The sequence below is a fragment of the Somniosus microcephalus genome, chromosome 5 (genome assembly GCF_052327205.1).
Source record: "Somniosus microcephalus isolate GS21.2 chromosome 5, FLI_Smic_1.0, whole genome shotgun sequence".
NCBI lineage: Eukaryota > Metazoa > Chordata > Chondrichthyes > Squaliformes > Somniosidae > Somniosus > Somniosus microcephalus.
In genome coordinates this window covers 13,839,535-13,856,922 of record NC_140991.1, presented here as the reverse complement: position 1 = coordinate 13,856,922, position 17,388 = coordinate 13,839,535, and the positions used below count along the sequence as shown (strand labels likewise).

Here is a 17,388-nt window from a genome sequence, read left to right as displayed (position 1 = left end):
TCTCCATGTTGAACACCAATTGGAAGAAGTACTGATGATAGCAAGGGTATAAAATGTACTCTGGGTGGGGGACTTCAATGTCCATCACCAAAAGTGGCTCGGTAGCACTACTACTGACCAAGCTGGCCGAGTCCTGAGAGAACAAAAACAAGGAAAGAACCCACTTAACCTCATCCTCACCAAACTACCTGTCGCAGATGCATCTGTCCATGACAGGATTGGTAGAAGTGGATACGAAGTCTCGTCTTCATACTGAGGACACCCTCCATTGTGTTGTGTGACATTACCCCTGTGCTAAATGAGATAGATTCAGAACAGATCTATCAGCTCAAAACTGGACATCCATGAGATGCTGTGGGCCATCAGCAGCAGTAGAATTGTATTCCACCACAATCTGTAACCTCATGGCCTGGCATATCCCTCACTCTACCATTACCATCATACCAGGTGATCAACCGTGGCATACCTAAAAATGAGATGCCAACCTGGTGAATCTACAATACAGGACCAGGTGCATGCTAAACAGTGGATGCAGCATGCTATAGAGAGAGCTAAGCGATCCTACCACCAACGGATCAGAACAAAGCTCTGCAGTCCTGCCACAGCCAATCATGAATGGCGGTGGACAATTAAACTACTAACAGGAGGAGAATGCTCCATGAACATCCCCATCGTCAATGATGGCGGAGCCCAGCATGCAAGTGCAAAAGACAAAGCTGAAGCATCTTCAGCCAGAAGTGCCGAGTGGATGATCTATCTCAGCATCCTCCTGAGGTCCCCACTATCACAGTCGCCGGTCTTCAGCCAATTAGATTCACTCCCTGTGAACGGCTGAGCGCACTGGATACGGCAAAGGCTATGGGCCGTGACAACATCCCGGCTGTAGTGCTGAAGACTTGTGCTCCAGAACTAGACACGCCTCTAGTCATGCTGTTCCAATACAGCTACAACACTGGTATCTATCTGACAAACTGGAAAATTGCCCAGGTATGTCCAGTCCACAAAAAGCAGGACAAGTCCAATCAGTCTACTCTCAATCATCACCAATAACCTGCCCAGTTCGGGTTCCACCAGGAACACTCAGCTCCAGACCTTACCAAATGAGCTGAATTTCAGAGGTGAGAGTGACTGCCCTTTACATCAAGGCAGCACTTTTTTTATTGGGATCCCTAGTTGCCTTTAACTGAGTGGCATATTAGGCCATTTCAGAGGGCTATTAAGACCCATTGCTGTGGGTCTGGAGTCACATATAGGCCAGACCAGGTAATTTCTTTCCCTAAAGGACATTAGTAAACCATAGAAACATAGAAGATAGGAGCAGGAGTAGGTCACTCAGCCCCTCAAGCCTGTTCCATCATTTAATGAGATCATGGCTGATCATCCAAATTCAGTACCCTGTTTTCTCCCCATATCCCTTGGAAATATATCTAACTCCTTGTTGAATATATTTAATGAATTGGCCTCCACTGCCTTCTGTGGTAGAGAATGCCACAGATTCACCACTCTCTGGGTGAAGAAATTTTTCCTGAGTGGGTTTTTACAACAATTTGGTAGTTATCTTACTGATAGTAGCTTTTTACTCCAAATGTATTTATTAACCGAATTTAAATTCCCCAGCTGTCATGCTGGGATTTGAATTCATGTCCCCAGATCATTAGTCCAGGTCTCTGAATTACTAATCCAGTAACATAACCACTATGCTACTGTACCCTGTGTACTCTACACTGGCTGGAGTCATACCTAACAAAAGGAAGATGGTTGTGGTTGTTGGAGGCCAATCATATCAGCCCCAGGACATTGCTGCAGGAGTTTCTCAGGGCAATGTCTTAGGCCCAACCATCTTCAGCTGCTTCATCAACGATCTTTCCTCCATCATAAGGTCAGACATGACGATGTTCATGAATGATTGCACAGTATTCAGTCCCAGTCATAATTCCTCAGATAATGAAGCAGTCCATGGCCACATGCAGCAAAACATGGACAACATCCAATTGGGCTGATAAGTGGCAAGTAATATTCGTGCCACACAAGTGCCAGGCAATTACCATCTCCAACAAGCTCACCACCTCCCCGTGATATTCAATGGCATTACTATTTTTGAATTTCCCACATCAACATCCTGAGGAGTCACCATAGTCCAGAAACTTAACTGGACCAGCCACATAAATACTGTGGCTATAAGAGCAGGTCAGAGGCTGGGTATTCTGTGGCGAGTGACTCACGTCCTGATTCCCCAAAGTCTTTCCACCACCTACAAGGCACAAGTCAGGAGTGTGATGGAGTACTCTCCACTTGCCTGGATGGGTGCAGCTCCAAAAAAACTCACGAAGCTCGACACCATCAAGGATAAAGTGGTCTGCTTGATTGGCACCCCATTCACCACCTTAAACATTCACTCCCTCCACCACTGGCGCAATGCAGCTGCAGTGTGTACCATCTACAAGAGGCAACATAAGAAATAGGAGCAGGAGTAGGCCAATCGGCCCCTTGAGCCTGCTCCGCCATTCAATAAGATCATGGCTGATCTGATCCTAACTGCCAATCCACTATCACAGAACCATCTCCTGCATCTAACAGAATTAGACACACGAAATAGGAGCAGGATCAGGCTACACGGCCCCTGGGCCCGCTCCGCTACCGACAGGGCCATGACTGATCCGAACCTAGACTCATGTCCAAATTCCTGCCCGCTCCCCGTAACCCTTAATTCCCTTTACTTCTAGGAAACTGTCTATTTCTGTTTTAAATTTATGTAATGATGTAGCTTCTACAGCTTTTTGGGGCAGCATATTCCATGGACCTACCACCCTCTGAGTGAAGTAGTTCCTCCTCATCTCAGTTTTGAAAGAGCAGCCCCTTATTCTAAGACTATGCCCCCTAGTTCTAGTTTCACCCATCATCGGGAACATCTTCCCTGCATCCACCCGATCCAACCCCTTCACAATCTTATATGTTTCAATAAGATCGCCTCTCATTCTTCTGAACTCCAATGAGTAGAGTCCCAATCTACTCAACCTCTCCTCATATGTCCATCCCCTCATCCCCGGGATTAACCGAGTGAACCTTCTTTGTACTGACTCGAGAGCAAGTATGTCCTTTCTTAAGTATGGACACCAAAACTGTACGCAGTATTCCAGGTGCGGTCTCACCAATACCTTGTACAACTGAAGCAATACCTCCCTATTTTTATATTCTATCCCCCTAGCAATGAAAGCCAACATTCCATTGGCCTTCTTAATCACTTGCTGCACCTGCATACTAGCCTTTTGAGTTTTGTGCACCAGGACCCCCAGATCCCTTTGTATTTCAGTACTTTCCAGTTTCTTGCCATTAAGATAATAACTTGCTCTATGATTTTTCCTGCCAAAGTGCATAACCTCACACTTTCCAGTATTGTATTCCATCTGCCAAATCTCTGCCCACTTACTTAGCCTGTCTATGTCCTCTTGAAGGTTTTTTATGTCCTCCTCACTCACTACTTTCCCCCCCATCTTAGTATCATCTGCAAACTTTGATATGTTACACTCGGTCCCCTCCTCCAAATCGTTAATATAGATTGTAAAGAGTTGGGGACCCAGCACTGACCCCTGCGGAACACCACTAGTTACTGATTGCCAATCTGAGAATGAACCATTTATCCCAACTCTCTGCCTTCTGTTAGATAGCCAATCCTCTATCCATGCCAGAATATTACCCCCAATCCCGTGATTTTTTATCTTAAGCAATAATCTTTTGTGTGGCACCTTGTCAAATGCCTTTTGGAAGTCTAAATACACTACGTCCACTGGTTCCCCTTTATCCACCCTATATGTTACTTCCTCAAAGAACTCCAGCAAATTTGTCAAACATGACTTCCCCTTCATAAAACCATGCTGACTTTGTCTTATTAAATTATGATTATCCAAATGTCCTGTTACTGTCTCCTTAATAATGGACTCCAAAATTTTACCTACCACAGATGTTAGGCTAACCAGTCTATAGTTTCCAGCCTTCTGTCTACTGCCCTTTTTAAATAAGGGTGTTACATTAGCAGTTTTCCAGTCTGCCGGGACCTTTGCTGAGTCCAGGGAGTTTTGGAAAATTATTACCAATCCATCCACAATCCCTACCGCCACTTCCCTCAAGACCCTAGGATGTAAGCCATCAGGTCCAGGTGATTTATCCACCTTGAGTCCCATTATTTTACCGAGTACCACTTCCTTAGTGATTTTGATTGTGATTAGCTCCTCCCCCCCTATAGCCCCCTGTTTGTCCAGTGTTGGGATATTCTTAGTGTCCTCTACTGTAAAGACTGATACAAAATATTCATTCAGTGTTTTTGTCATCTCCATATTTCCCACCATTAATTTCCTGGTCTCATCCTCTAAGGGACCAACATTTACTTTAGCCACCCTTTTTCCTTTTATATAACTATAAAAACTCTTACTATCTGTTTTTATATTTTTTGCTAATTTACTTTCATAATCTATCTTCCCTTTCTTAATCAATCTTTTTGTTATTTTTTGCTGTCTTTTAAAGTTTTCCCAATCCTCTATCCTCCCACTAGATTTGGCTACCTTATATGCCCTTGTTTTTAGTCGAATACTATCCTTAATTTCTTTACTTAGCCACGGGTGGCTGTCTTTTCTTTTACACCCTTTTCTTCTCAGTGGAATATATTTTTTTTGGAAGTTGTAAAATAACTCCTTAAATGTACACCACTGATCATGTATCGTCTTACCCTTTAATCTATTTTCCCAATCCACTCTATTCAATTCCGCTCTCATACCTTCATAGTCTCCTTTATTCAAGCTTAGCACGCTTGTTTGAGATCCAACCTTCTCACCCTCTAATTGAATATGGAATTCAACCATGTTATGGTCACTCATTCCAAGGGGATCCTTTACTAGGACATTTTTAATTAATCCTGTCTCGTTACACAGGACCAGATCTAAGGTTGCTTGCCCCCTGGTCGGTTCAGTTACATACTGCTCAAGAAACCCATCCCTAATACACTCAATGAACTCATCCTCAAGGCAGCCCTGCCCAATTTGATTTGTCCAATTAATATGATAGTTAAAATCCCCCATAATTATAGATGTTCCCTTATTACAAGCCTCAACTATTTCCTGATTGATACTCCGTCCAACAGAGTTGCAACTGTTCGGAGGCCTATAGACTACGCCCACTAGTGTTTTTTTCCCCTTATTATTCCTTACCTCCACCCAAACTGTTTCATTATCCTGATCTTTTGACCCAATATCATTTCTCTGTATTACAGTGATTCCTTCCTTTATTAACATAGCCACCCCACCTCCCCTTCCTTCCTGCCTGTCCTTCCTGATCGTTAAATAACCTGGTATGTTTAATTCCCAGGCATTGTCACCTTGCAGCCATGTTTCTGTAATGGCCACAAGATCATACCCATATGTAGTTATTTGTGCCATTAACTCGTCTATTTTGTTACGAATGCTACGTGCATTCAGATCGAGAACTTTCAAATATGTTTTGTGACACTTAGTTCCTGCTTTTGCCCTTTTTATTACTTTACCTTTTACTCCATACCTTCTGCCCCTTCCTGACATGCTCTGGTTTTTAATTTCCCCACTGCTACCTAAGTCTATAGCCTTCTCTGTTGTCATTTTTATTATTTGCTCTCTAGGAACCTCCCCCCAACTAGTTAGTTTAAAGCCCTTTCTACAGCCCTAGTTATATGATCCGCCAGGACTCTAGTCCCAGCACTGGCCAAGTGAAGCCCGTCCCAACAGAACAGCTCCCTCCTGCCCCAGTACTGGTGCCAGTGTCCCAGGAAGCAAAACCCATTTCTCCCACACCAGTCTTTGAGCCACGCATTTAACTCTCTAATTTTATTTGTCCTAGCCAAATTCACTCGTGGCTCAGGTAATAATCCAGAGATTATTACCCTTGAGGTTCTGTTGTTTAATTTGACACCTAGCTGCTCATACTCCTTTAACAGAACCGGTTTCCTAGTCCTATCTATGTCGTTTGTACCAACATGGACCACGACAACTGGATCCACCCCCTCCCACTGCAAGTTTCTTTCCAGCCCAGAGGAGATGCCCTTAACCCTGGCACCGGGTAGGCAACACAGCCTTCGGGACTCTTGCTCTCGGCTGCAGAGAACTCTATCTATCCCCCTAATAATACTATCCCCTACTTACTTGCACTTAAATTTTCTTTCAATGTAGTTTTGATGTTATTGCTCATCGTGTCTCTTTATTAACAGCGAAACAGCGCCTGAATTTCGATTATACTCCTTTCCAAACACCAGTGCAAGTGCAAAATCTATGTCAACAAGTAGACAAAATGACGGAGAAATTTCAAACAAGGCAGAAAGAAATAGCTGAACTGCAAGACATGCGCATGCAATACGAGGTACTGCTTGCTGAAGAACAAACGGAAATTCAGCGACTGATGGAAGGAATAAAATGCCAGCAAAAGACACCAGAACGGCGACAGCAACTGACAGATCAGCTAAAAAGCTTGGAAGAGCAGCACCGGAATGCGAAAAAAGAATTGGAGAGGATACTAGGATTTCTATTGAGTTTTGAAGAAGAAACAAAAAGGCAGCAAATGATGAGAGAGCAAGAGGCAGCAGCAACAGGTAAGTCATGACATTTAAGAAGTCCTTAGAGTTATTTGAGCCCTTTTTTGGCATAGGAATAATTCGTCTCTGGCTGATGGCAGTGAATAGCTGAGCTGTACAGACTTAATGGGGGAGAAATTCAGTTGGTTGCGCCACCCGTTAGCGCCTTAAGAGGGCGCTAAGTGAGGCGCAAGCCAACTAGCGCCCGGGCGCGGCACTGCCCACGCCTCCCGCTAAATTCCGCGGGACGTTAGTGGTGGCGCTAACTGTTAGCGCTGCGCCGCTGCTGATGACGTCATCAGTGTGCACAGCGCCCCGCTGACGCCCCGGCCGCGATATTCGGCAGCGCCCCCTGATTTACTGCCGGACGCTATGTCCGACGGGGTTAGGGGAGTCTACCTGCGGCCGGGGAGACGCAAATTAAAGGCGAGGTGCGGTGCGGCCATTTTTGTTGCTGGCCGCCTGGCAGCACCTGCCTGCGCTCCCGTCCCCGGCCTCCTGAACCCCCCCCCCCGCCCCGCGGAGTGCCGGCTGCGCTCCAAGAACCCGGCACTTCTCTTCGGTGCCGGGCTCTTTTGCCTGCACTCCCAATCCTCGGGGGCCCAGCTGGGCCCAGATCGCGCTGCACAAGGCCCCTCCCCTTTAAGAAGGGGAGGAAGGCCTGCAATACCGCAGCGCCCTGGCGAGGTTAGTGCCCCAAACGGGGCTATACTCAATTTCTCCCCCAAAAGGCCCCAGGTTTGATCCGTGCCCTGTGCTCTGTTGGCTGGGCTGGCCAGGGCAACAGTAGGAGCCCTGCAATAGGCCTCAGAACCATTAAAGCAGCTGCAGACTCAATGGCGCCAGGAAGAGCTGGGATTCAGGGCAGAAAATCGAGGGTTCACACTTCTGATCTCTAACTGGAGACCACCGTTGGAAGTAGATATTTGTACGTCGAAAGAACAGGATCAGGCCTGGCTGTGTTTCCCCGGCTGCCCCTAACACACAGTTAAATAGCTTATTGGCACTTACTGTGGACATTCACAAATGGATAAAGGTCACTGGGGCAAGGTACCAGATGGAGGCTAAAAGTTGCGGAACTGTACTTACATCTTCAGGAGGGGTTTGTGGAAGGGAGAAAATTGGCAAGAAAATGGTAACGATTTAAGGGGGGTTATGTATGTTGAGGCAAAGAATGGTTGAAAGGATTGTACCAGAGAATATACCAGAAATGACAAATGCACAACTGATCTTTCATTATCTGAAAAGGAGAGACAAGCCAATGTTTATGGTGGTGAGACTGGATCCACCCCCTCCCACTGCAAGCTTCTTTCCAGCCCAGAGGAGATGTCCTTAACCCTGGCAACACAGCCTTCGGGACTCTCGCTCTCGGCTGCAGAGAACTCTATCTATCCCCCTAACGATACTATCCCCTACCACTACAACATTTCTTTTAACTCCCCCCACTTGAATGGCCCCCCGCTCCACGGTGCTGTGGCCAGGTTGCTCATCCTCCCCGCAGTCCCTGTTCCCATCCTCACAGGGAGTAAGAGCCTCGAACCTGTTGGACAAGTGCAAGGGCTGCGGCTCCTCCAACACTACCTGCTGGATCCCCGTACCTGCCTCACTTCTAGTCACACCATCCTGACCCTGGCCACGGACTACATCTGAATTAATTAATCAAATTGGTGTGACTACCTCCTGATACACAGAGTCCAGGTAACTTTCCCCCTCCCTGATGTGTCTCAGTGTTTGAAGTTCGGACTCCAAGGCTTCTTCAATAGCATCTCCCAAATCCACAACCTCTACCACCTAGAAGGACGGGGGCAGCACGTGCATGGGAACACCACCACCTCCAAGTTCCCCTCCAAGTCACACACCATCCTGACTTGGAAATACATCGCCGTTATAGAATCATAGAATGGTTACAGCACAGAAGAAGGCCATTCGGCCCATCGAGCCCATGTCAACACTCTGCAAGAGCACTTCAGCTAGTCCCACTCCCCTGCCATTTCCCCGTAGCCCTGCAAATTTCTTTCCTTCAGATACTTATCCAACTCCCTTTTGAAAGCTGTGATTGAAACTGCCTCCACCACCCTTTCAGGCAGTGAATTCCAGATCTTAACCACGTAAAAAAAATGTTCTTACGTTGCCTTTGGTTCTTTTTCCAATCACCTTAAATCTGTGTCCTCTGTTTCTTGATCCTTCTGCTCATGGGAACAGTTTCCCTCTATTTATTCTGTCTAGACCCCTCATGATTTTGAACACCTCCATCAAATCTCCTCTCAATCTTGTACGATAGCAAAATACTGCAGATGTTGGAAATCCGAAATAACAACAGAAAATGCTGGAAAAACTCAGCAGGTCAGGCAACATCCGTGGAGAGAAATTTGAGTTGACGTTTCGGGTCGAACCCTTCTTCAAAACTTCTCTGCTCCAAGGAGAACAACCCCAGCTTCTCCAGTCTATCAACGTAACTGAAGTCCCTCATCCCTGGAATTATTCTCATAAGTCTTTTCTGCACCCTCTCTAAGGCCTTCACATCCTTCCTAAAGTGTGATGCCCAGAATTGGACACTACTCCAGTTGGGGCCGAACTAATGTTTTATAAAGGTTCATCAAAATTTCCACGCTTTTGTACTCTATACCTCTATTTATGAAGCCCAGGATCCCGTAAGCCTCTTTAACTGCTTTCTCAACCTGCCCTGCCACCTTCAATGATTTGTGCACATATACCCCCAGGTCTCTGTTCATGCACCCCCGTCAGGATTGTACCATTTAGTTTATATGTCCTCTCCTCATTCTTTCTACCAAAATGTATCACTTTGCACTTTTCTGCGTTAAATTTCATCTGCCACATGTCTGCCCATTTTACCAGCCTGTCTATGTCTTCCTGAAGTCCATCACTCTCCTCCTCACTGTTCACTATACTTCCAAGTTTTGTGTTATCTGCAAATTTTGAAATTGTGCCATGTACACCCACATCCAAGTCATTAATATATATCAAGAAAAGCAGTGGTCCGAGAACCGACCCCTGGGGAACACCACTGTGTACCTGCCTCCAGTCTGAAAAACAACCGTTCACCACGACTCTCTGTTTCCTGTCACTGAGCTAATTCCGTATCCAGGCTGCCACTGTCCCTTTTATACAATGAGCTTCAACTTTGCTGGCGAGCCTATTATGTGGCACTTTGTCGAACGCTTTTTGGAAATCCATGTACACCACGTCAACTGCATTACCCTCATCAACCCTCTCTGTTACCTCATCAAAAAACTCAATCAAGTTAGTTAAACACAATTTGCCTTTAACAAATTTGTGCTGGCTTTCCTTAATTAATCCACACTTGTCCAAGTGACTGTTAATTTTGTCCCTGATTACTGTTTCTAAAAGTTTCCCCACTACCGAGGTCAAACTGACTGGCCTGTAGTTGCTGGGTTTATCTTTACACCCTTTTTTGAACAAGGGTGTAACATTTGCAATTCTCAAGTCCTCTGACACCACCACCCCTGTATCTAAGGAGGATTGGAATATTATGGCCAGTACCTCCGCGATTTCCTCCCTCAATTCCCTCAGCATCCTAGGATGCATCCCATCTGCTCCTGGTGATTTAACTACTTTAAGTACAGCCAGCCTTTCTAATACCTCCTCTTTATCAATTTTTATCCTATCAAGTTTCTCCACTACCTCCTCCTTTCCTATCTATGGCAGCATCCTCTTCCATGGTGAAGACCGATGCAAAATACTTCTTTAGTACCTCAGCCATGCCCTCTGCCTCCATGCATAGGTCTCCTTTTGGGTCCTAATCAGTCACACCTCTCCTCTTAGTACCCTTTTACTATCTGTATTCCTGTAGAAGACTTTTGGATTACATTTTATGTTGGCTGCTAACCTATTCTCATACCCTCTCTTTGCCCCTCTTATTTTCTTTCTCACTTCTCCTCTGATCTTTCTACATATAGCCTGATTCTCAGATGTATTTGCAACCTGATATTTGTGATACGCTTTCTTTCTCTGCTTCATTGTATTCTCTATCTCTTTCATCATCCAGTGAGCCCCGATTTTAGTTGCCCTGCCTTTCCCCTGAGTGTTAATGTACCTCAACTGTACCTGAACTATTTCCTCTTTGATTCCAGTTTACCCGGGCCACATCCGTTCTCATCCCACTGAAATTGGCCTTCCCCCAGTTAAACATTTAGGCCTAGAAATTCAGTTGTTTGCGCCAGCCGCTAGCGCCTTAGGAGGAGGAGATGTGGGTCGCTAGGCGGCTAGCGGCCGGGCGCAGCGCAATCTGCGCCTCTCCCCAACTTCAGTAAAGATTTAGCGGCGGCGCAAAGCCTTTGCGCGCGCTCAGCTGCGCGCGCAGATCCTGACGTCATTTCATTGTGCAACGCCCTTTGTGCGCCCCAAACCGGAAATTCAGTGGCGCCGGCCTATTGTGCGGCTGGCGCCCCTAGCGACTGGTAGAGGGGAACGGTTCCCGGTCGCTGCGGGGCGCAGGGGGCGCAAATTAAAGGGCACTCCTCCTGCAGTACAAATGGCAGCCATTTTGCAACACTCCTTCTTTGTGAGAGATGGATCTTTGCAGAGAGACAAAGGTAGAGAGCTTTCTGGTTTGGCTCAACACTCGCACAGGTACTTGTGGCTTCAGGCCACAGCTTTGCACTTGTCTTTAACTTCAGTGTCATAGCATTGATTGGAAACATATAATGGGGGCTGCAATGGGTGCAAACGTTGGCCTTCTCCATTGCATTCAAAGGGCTCAGAGACGCCGTGAGAGAGTGGCAGTCATGGCCAGACGGAGAAGGGGCAACAGGCGTCAGCTAAGGAGGCCTTACCCACCCAGGGTATACCGGCAGCAGTTCTCATATCTGAACATGTCTGACGAGCAGTGTGTTCGGAGGCTACGATTCCGAAGGGCGGTGGTCACTGAGATCTGCCACCTGCTTCGCGGAGATCTGCAGCCACAGCTGAGGAGCAGGACGTCTCTGTCGGTGGCAGAGAAAGTGACGGTGTCTCTCAACTTCTATGCCACCGGCTCCTTCCAATCCGCTGCTGGGGACATTTCCAACATCTCCCAGTTTGCCGTACATTGCTGCATCCGCCAGGTGACCAATGCCCTTTTCAGAAGGAGACGTCAGTTCATCTCCTTCTCCATGGCCGTTGTCAAGCAGCAACAGCGTGCAATGGGCTTTGCAGCATTAGCGGGCTTCCCCATGGTGCAGGGCGCCATTGACTGCACGCATGTGGCTTTGCGGGCACCTCTAGAGAATGCCGAGGATTACCGCAACCGGAAGGGCTACCATTCGCTCAACGTGCAGTTGGTGTGTGACCACAGGCAGGTCATCCTAGCTGTCAATGCCCGCTTTCCAGGCAGCAGCCACGATGCCTTCATCCTGCACCAGACTTCTGTGGCAGACATGTTCCAGGCCCAGCCTCACCCACGAGGATGGCTTCTCGGGGACAAAGGCTATCCTTTGTGCACCTGGCTGATGACCCCGCTCCATGCGCCCAGCACCCCTGCTGAAGAGGGATACAATGACAGCCATCAAGCAACCAGGAACATCATTGAGCAAACAATCGGCGTCCTGAAGCAACGGTTCCGCTGTCTGGATCGTTCCGGAGGAGCCCTACAGTACTCGCCTGAGCGAGACTCCCATTTCGTGGTCGTGTGCTGCATGCTGCACAACCTGGCTATCCGCAGGACTCAGCCACTGCCACCAGACATTGGAGGACCACCAGAGGAGGAGGAGGAGGACCAGCACAGGAGGGAGGCAGAAAGTGCAAGGGCCGCCCGTCGGCGGCTTATTGCACGTCGGTTCTAGGCCCCCTCTCAGGGAATGGCTATGGCACAAGATGAATGTAGCCGCTCCACAAGCCCTCAGCCGAGCAGGGCAACCAGGACTTCCAAAAGAATGCATGGACAGTGCGATTTAAGAACATTTATTACTTTGATACCTCTGTGCCCTTCCCACATAACAAACTAATGGAGAGAAGCCTCCCCCAAAAACACAAATCGAACAGTCTCGGCCTTTCAAAAAACACAAATCGACCAGTCTCGGCCTTTCCAAAAAAACAAATACACCAGTCTCGGCCTTTACAAGTGAAACAAAACACTTGGCCACTCCCTCTACTTTTTGCCCTGCGAGGGTGATGCCTTTCGCGTCCGTGACTGGCCCCTGCCCGCCCTGCAGCTCCTCCTCAATGGGACCCCAGTGGCTGCAGCAAGGCTGGGGGAAGGCTGCTGAGGGTCAGATGGCGAGACAGCAGATGCCCTTGGGGGTCGGCCTGGACCAGCTCTGGCCCTGGAGGGGCCGGCTGCTGACTGCTCCAACTCTGCTTGGGCGGCAGCAGTCTGTCCAGCGACTGGTGGCAGCTGCAATGGAGGAGTGGCAGTGTCGGCTGCAGGAATGGTGCCAACCTGACAGATCACAGGTACTCCCTGGTCGCCTGAGACATTGGCACTCGCACGGGCCAGCACTGCAGCATACGCAGCAAACTGCTGAAGCACAGACTGCTGGGCTGCTGCGGCGCGGTGAGTGCCCTGGCGATGCCTGGCCGATCCAGCGAGGGTGGCAGCAGTTAGTGCCCTTGTGGCCCTGGTCTGTGTCCGCATGACACCAGCCAGTGAATGGACGGCACGACTGAGCACTTGGCTAGAAGCCGCCTGTGCTGCCGCGAAGTCCTGCAGACTCCTGGCCTGTGCTGCCCCGAATTCCTGAACACTCCTTGACAGTGACTCTATGGAGTCAGGCATCCTTGCCACTGCAGCCATGAGCTCAGTGTGCCTGCGCTCAGCCTGGGCGGCCATTTCCTCTAGGAGCCGCACCTCCTCTGCGCTCACCGTAGCAGGACTGGAGGCCGCACTCACCCTCCGCGGAGAAGGCCGCCGAGCTTCCCCACCCCTCCCGCGTTGCTGCAGGCCGCTGGGCCCCGGAGCTTCACTCTCCTCCGACCCTTCCCCCCGGCTCCCCTCCAGGGAAGACGTGTCCCCATCACTGCCATGGGCTGCCTCGGCTGAGGGTGGCACTGTTGGTCCGGCTTCCTCTTCCTCTTCCTCCTCCTCGCCCTCCGATTCACTCACAGTTCCAGGTTGAGGGCCCGCCTCCTCACCTGGCGATTCACCATCTGAAAGCAGGGAGGCACAAGAGTTGCTTTAGAGTGAGGACAGGGCGGCAGCGAGGGAGGCATGAGTGCTGCTATGCACTGCATTGGGCCGACAGTGGCAAAGGATGCTGTTCTGAGGCGCAAGTGGAAAGAGATAGGTCAAAAAGCTGATGCCCTTACCATTGGGGCCCACAACAGGGTCGGCATCTCCACTGGCGACGGGGCCAATCAGCCGGCATGACATAATGCGCTCCACACGCTGGTCCAGGTCGGAGAGCTGTTTGAGGTCAGGATGGCCTCCCCCGGTCTCACGCTGCTGCCTTCGGTTGTGCGCCACCTTGCCCTGCAAGAGAAAGGACGGCCTCTAAGTACAGTGTGAAGCCCTGATCTTGTCTGCACTGCCTCCCATGGTGGACTAGCCCTGACAGTGTGAAGCCCTGATCTGGGCTGTACTGCCTCCCATGGTCGAATAGCTTTTACAGTGTGTAAAGTGCTGAATGTGCAAGTGATTTTCATGACAGTCCCATAGCTGCTGGATGAGGGCTGGGCATTAGGGCTTTCAGGTCCCTTAGCCCATAAACTGAGGTGCACATGCAGGGATGAGGAGGACACTGGAAAGGGTACTCACCCTGACAACCCGAGTGAGGTCGTTGAACTTTTTTCGGCATTGCACAGGAGTCCTGGCAACCACGCTGTTGGAGGTCACCCTGTTTGACACCTCCCTCCAGGCTTTCTGATAGGCGCTGGGCAGCGGCCTCCTGCCACCTTCAGGGAACAGAACATCACGCCTGCGCTCCACTGCGCCAACCAGCACCCTCAGGTCACCGTCGCTGAAGCGCTGCGCTCTCTCCCTGGCCTTCTCCATAGCCCTGGGCGTTGTACAGATCAAGCAGCAGTGGTCAGGCCTTGCTTCAGGGCTGCAGCGTGCAGGGCGTGGCAGGCAAACAAATCCACCCTCCCCCTTTAAGAGCTCACCGGCGCCAGAGTGTCTGCTGTCAATCAGCAACTCGCTGCGCTGCGCCCGCCCTCGGGGGTTTCGCCCCGGGCCGCCGGCTTAGCGCCTAATGATAGTCGTGCATCGCCTGTTTTAGCGCTGCAGCAACCTCTTGGGGCGATGCCACTGAATATCGGCGAAGGTGGCGCGAAGTTGCGCCGGGCGCAAACTTTAGCGGCCGCCCGGCTGTAGCGCCCCAAACGTGGCTATACTGAATTTCTAGGCCTTTCACTCTAGATTGCACCCTGTCCTTTTCCATAGCTAATCTAAACCTTATAATACTATGATCACTGTTCCTTAAATGTTCACCTACTGACACTTGATCCACTTGACCTACCTCATTCCCCAGGACCAGATCCAGCAATGCCTCCTCCCTTGTCGGGGATTAAGAAAGTTCTCCTGAACACACTTCAGAAATTCTTCCCCTTCACTGCCCTTAACACTGTTACTATCCCAGTCTATATTAGGATAGTTGAAGTCACCCATTATTACTACTCTATAGCTCTTGCACCCCTCTGTAATTTCTCTGCAAATTTGCTCCTCTATATCTTTCCCACTATTTGGTGGTCTATAGAATACACCTAGTAGTGTAATGGCACCTCTATTATTTCTTAATTCTAGCCATATAGATTCTGTCCTTGACCCCTCCAGCACATCCTTCCTCTCCAGCACTGTAACATTCTCCTTGACCAATACTGCCACATCACCTTCTATCTTTCCTTCCCTATCTTTCCTGAACACTTTATAACCAGGAATATTTAATACCCAATCCTGCCCTTTTTTGAGGTAGATCTCAGTTAGTGCCACAACATCATATTCCCATGTGGCTATTTGTGCCTGCAGCTCACTTACCTTGCTTACTAAGCTTCGTGCGTTCACATACGTACACTGTAAACCCATCTTAGACCATCCTGTATTCTCTGTTAGTTTGACCCCACCTTACTATTTCTTACATTAGTGCTCTCTACCTCTCCCAATCCTTTGATCACTTTATTTCCCCTTTCTAATGTTACATCCTGGTGCCCATCCCCCTGCCAAATTAGTATAAACCCTCCCCAACAGCACTAGCAAACCTCCCCGCGAGGATATTGGTTCCGGCCCTGTTGAGGTGCAACCCGTCCGGCCTGTACAGGTCCCACCTCCTCCAGAACCGATCCCAATGCCCCAGGAATCTAAAGCCCTCCCTCTTGCACCATCTCTCCAGCCACGCATTCATCTGCGCTATCCTCCATTTTCTATACTCACTAGCGCTAGCGTTCCTTCATTGTCGCTGGGTCAAAATCCTAGAACTCCCTCCCTAACAGCACTGGGAGTACCTTCACCACACGGACTGCAGCGGTTCAAGAAGGCGGCTCACCACCACCTTCTCGAGGGCAACTAGGGATGGGCAACAATTGCTGGCCTCGCCAGCGACGCCCACGTCCCGTGGATGAATATCATTAAAAAAAACGCAAACAATTTTTCTGGCATAGGCTAGAGTGTCAAGGTAAATGCTGCCTCTTGCTCTGTGGAGTTTGTAGAAAAGCCTTTGCCTCTCAGCGATGCAGGAGCGAGCACAAGCTGTGGCCCTTTGCACCGAACACTTACATGCCAGACAAGGTGTAGTGCCTCTTTACACTGGGTCATCCTAATGTCTCAATTACTTCTTGTAAGCTGTGCTACCATGCACTGTATCCATTGCAAAAACTGCTATCGTCTTTGGAGAATTGGAGGCCAGGAGGGAGATCTTCTATTCACAGGAGTGTGGAATGGAATTTCTTCCTATTGATATGAGAAGTTGAAAAAAGAAAGGAAAGATTTGCCTTTCATGATCAGGACGTCCCAAAGCACTTTACAGCCAATGAAGTTCTTTTGAAGTGTTGTCACTGTTGTAATGTAGGAAATGCAGCAACCAATTTGCGCACAGTAAGCTCCCACAAACAGCAATGTGATAATGAACAGATAATCTGTTTAAGGGATGTTGATTGATTGATAAATGTTGGCCAGGACACCGCCGATAACTCCCCTGCTCTTCTTCAAAATACTGCCATGGAATCTTTTATGTCCACCTGATAGCAGACAGAGCCTCGGTTTAACGGCTCATTCGAAAGACGGCACCTCCAACAGTGCAGCACTCCCTTATTACTGCACTGGAGTGTCAGCCTAGATTTTTGTGCTCAAGCCTCTGGAGTGGGACTTGAACCCACAACCTTCTGACTCAGAGGCGAGAGTGCTACCAATTGACATTGCTGACACTGGCACGAAGAGCACTGATAGCCACTTGAGTGCTGTCTATGGTGCTCTGGACAAGGCCAATGAAATCTCTGCACCTTTTCCAGTTGCTGTTTTCCTTGGAAACAGAACAACTGATTCCCTCAGGCAAATATTGTATGAGTGACCTGCTTGAAGTGATTTGCCTGATGCAGATCTGACTGCTGGCTGATGTGGCATATGTTCATTGTGGGAGCCGGGAAGAATCCTATTGTGTAGGACTCCAATATGGTTGTGACCTTGATTTGGTTTGTATTTCAGCTTTCAGCAATTAGCTCAGTTATGTCTGCAGGAAAGTGGAGTCACTGAAAATGGATCTTGTGCCACATACCCTGGTAGAAGGATCACATGGTTTTGGGTGTGGTGGAGAGGTGTATATTGTGATACACACGGTATCACAATTGTGTGGGACAGCTGGATGGGCCAGAGGGTCTTTTCCTGTCCATCATTATTCGTGAGTTGTGTGGTCTATGTA

The 17,388-nt window shown here is 48.8% G+C and overlaps 1 protein-coding gene across 5 annotated transcripts in view; it reads left to right on the top strand.

Annotated features, from left to right (window-relative positions):
• Positions 1 to 17,388, top strand: part of LOC147116898 (uncharacterized) — a 347,723-nt gene that overhangs the window by 145,553 nt on the left and 184,782 nt on the right. For all 5 annotated transcript variants that reach the window (XM_085987340.1, XM_085987341.1, XM_085987339.1 and 2 more), the window contains exon 18: positions 6,227 to 6,604. In XM_085987340.1, the coding sequence (XP_085843466.1) occupies positions 6,227 to 6,604 (378 nt within the window). The remainder of the gene's footprint in view (positions 1 to 6,226; positions 6,605 to 17,388) is intronic.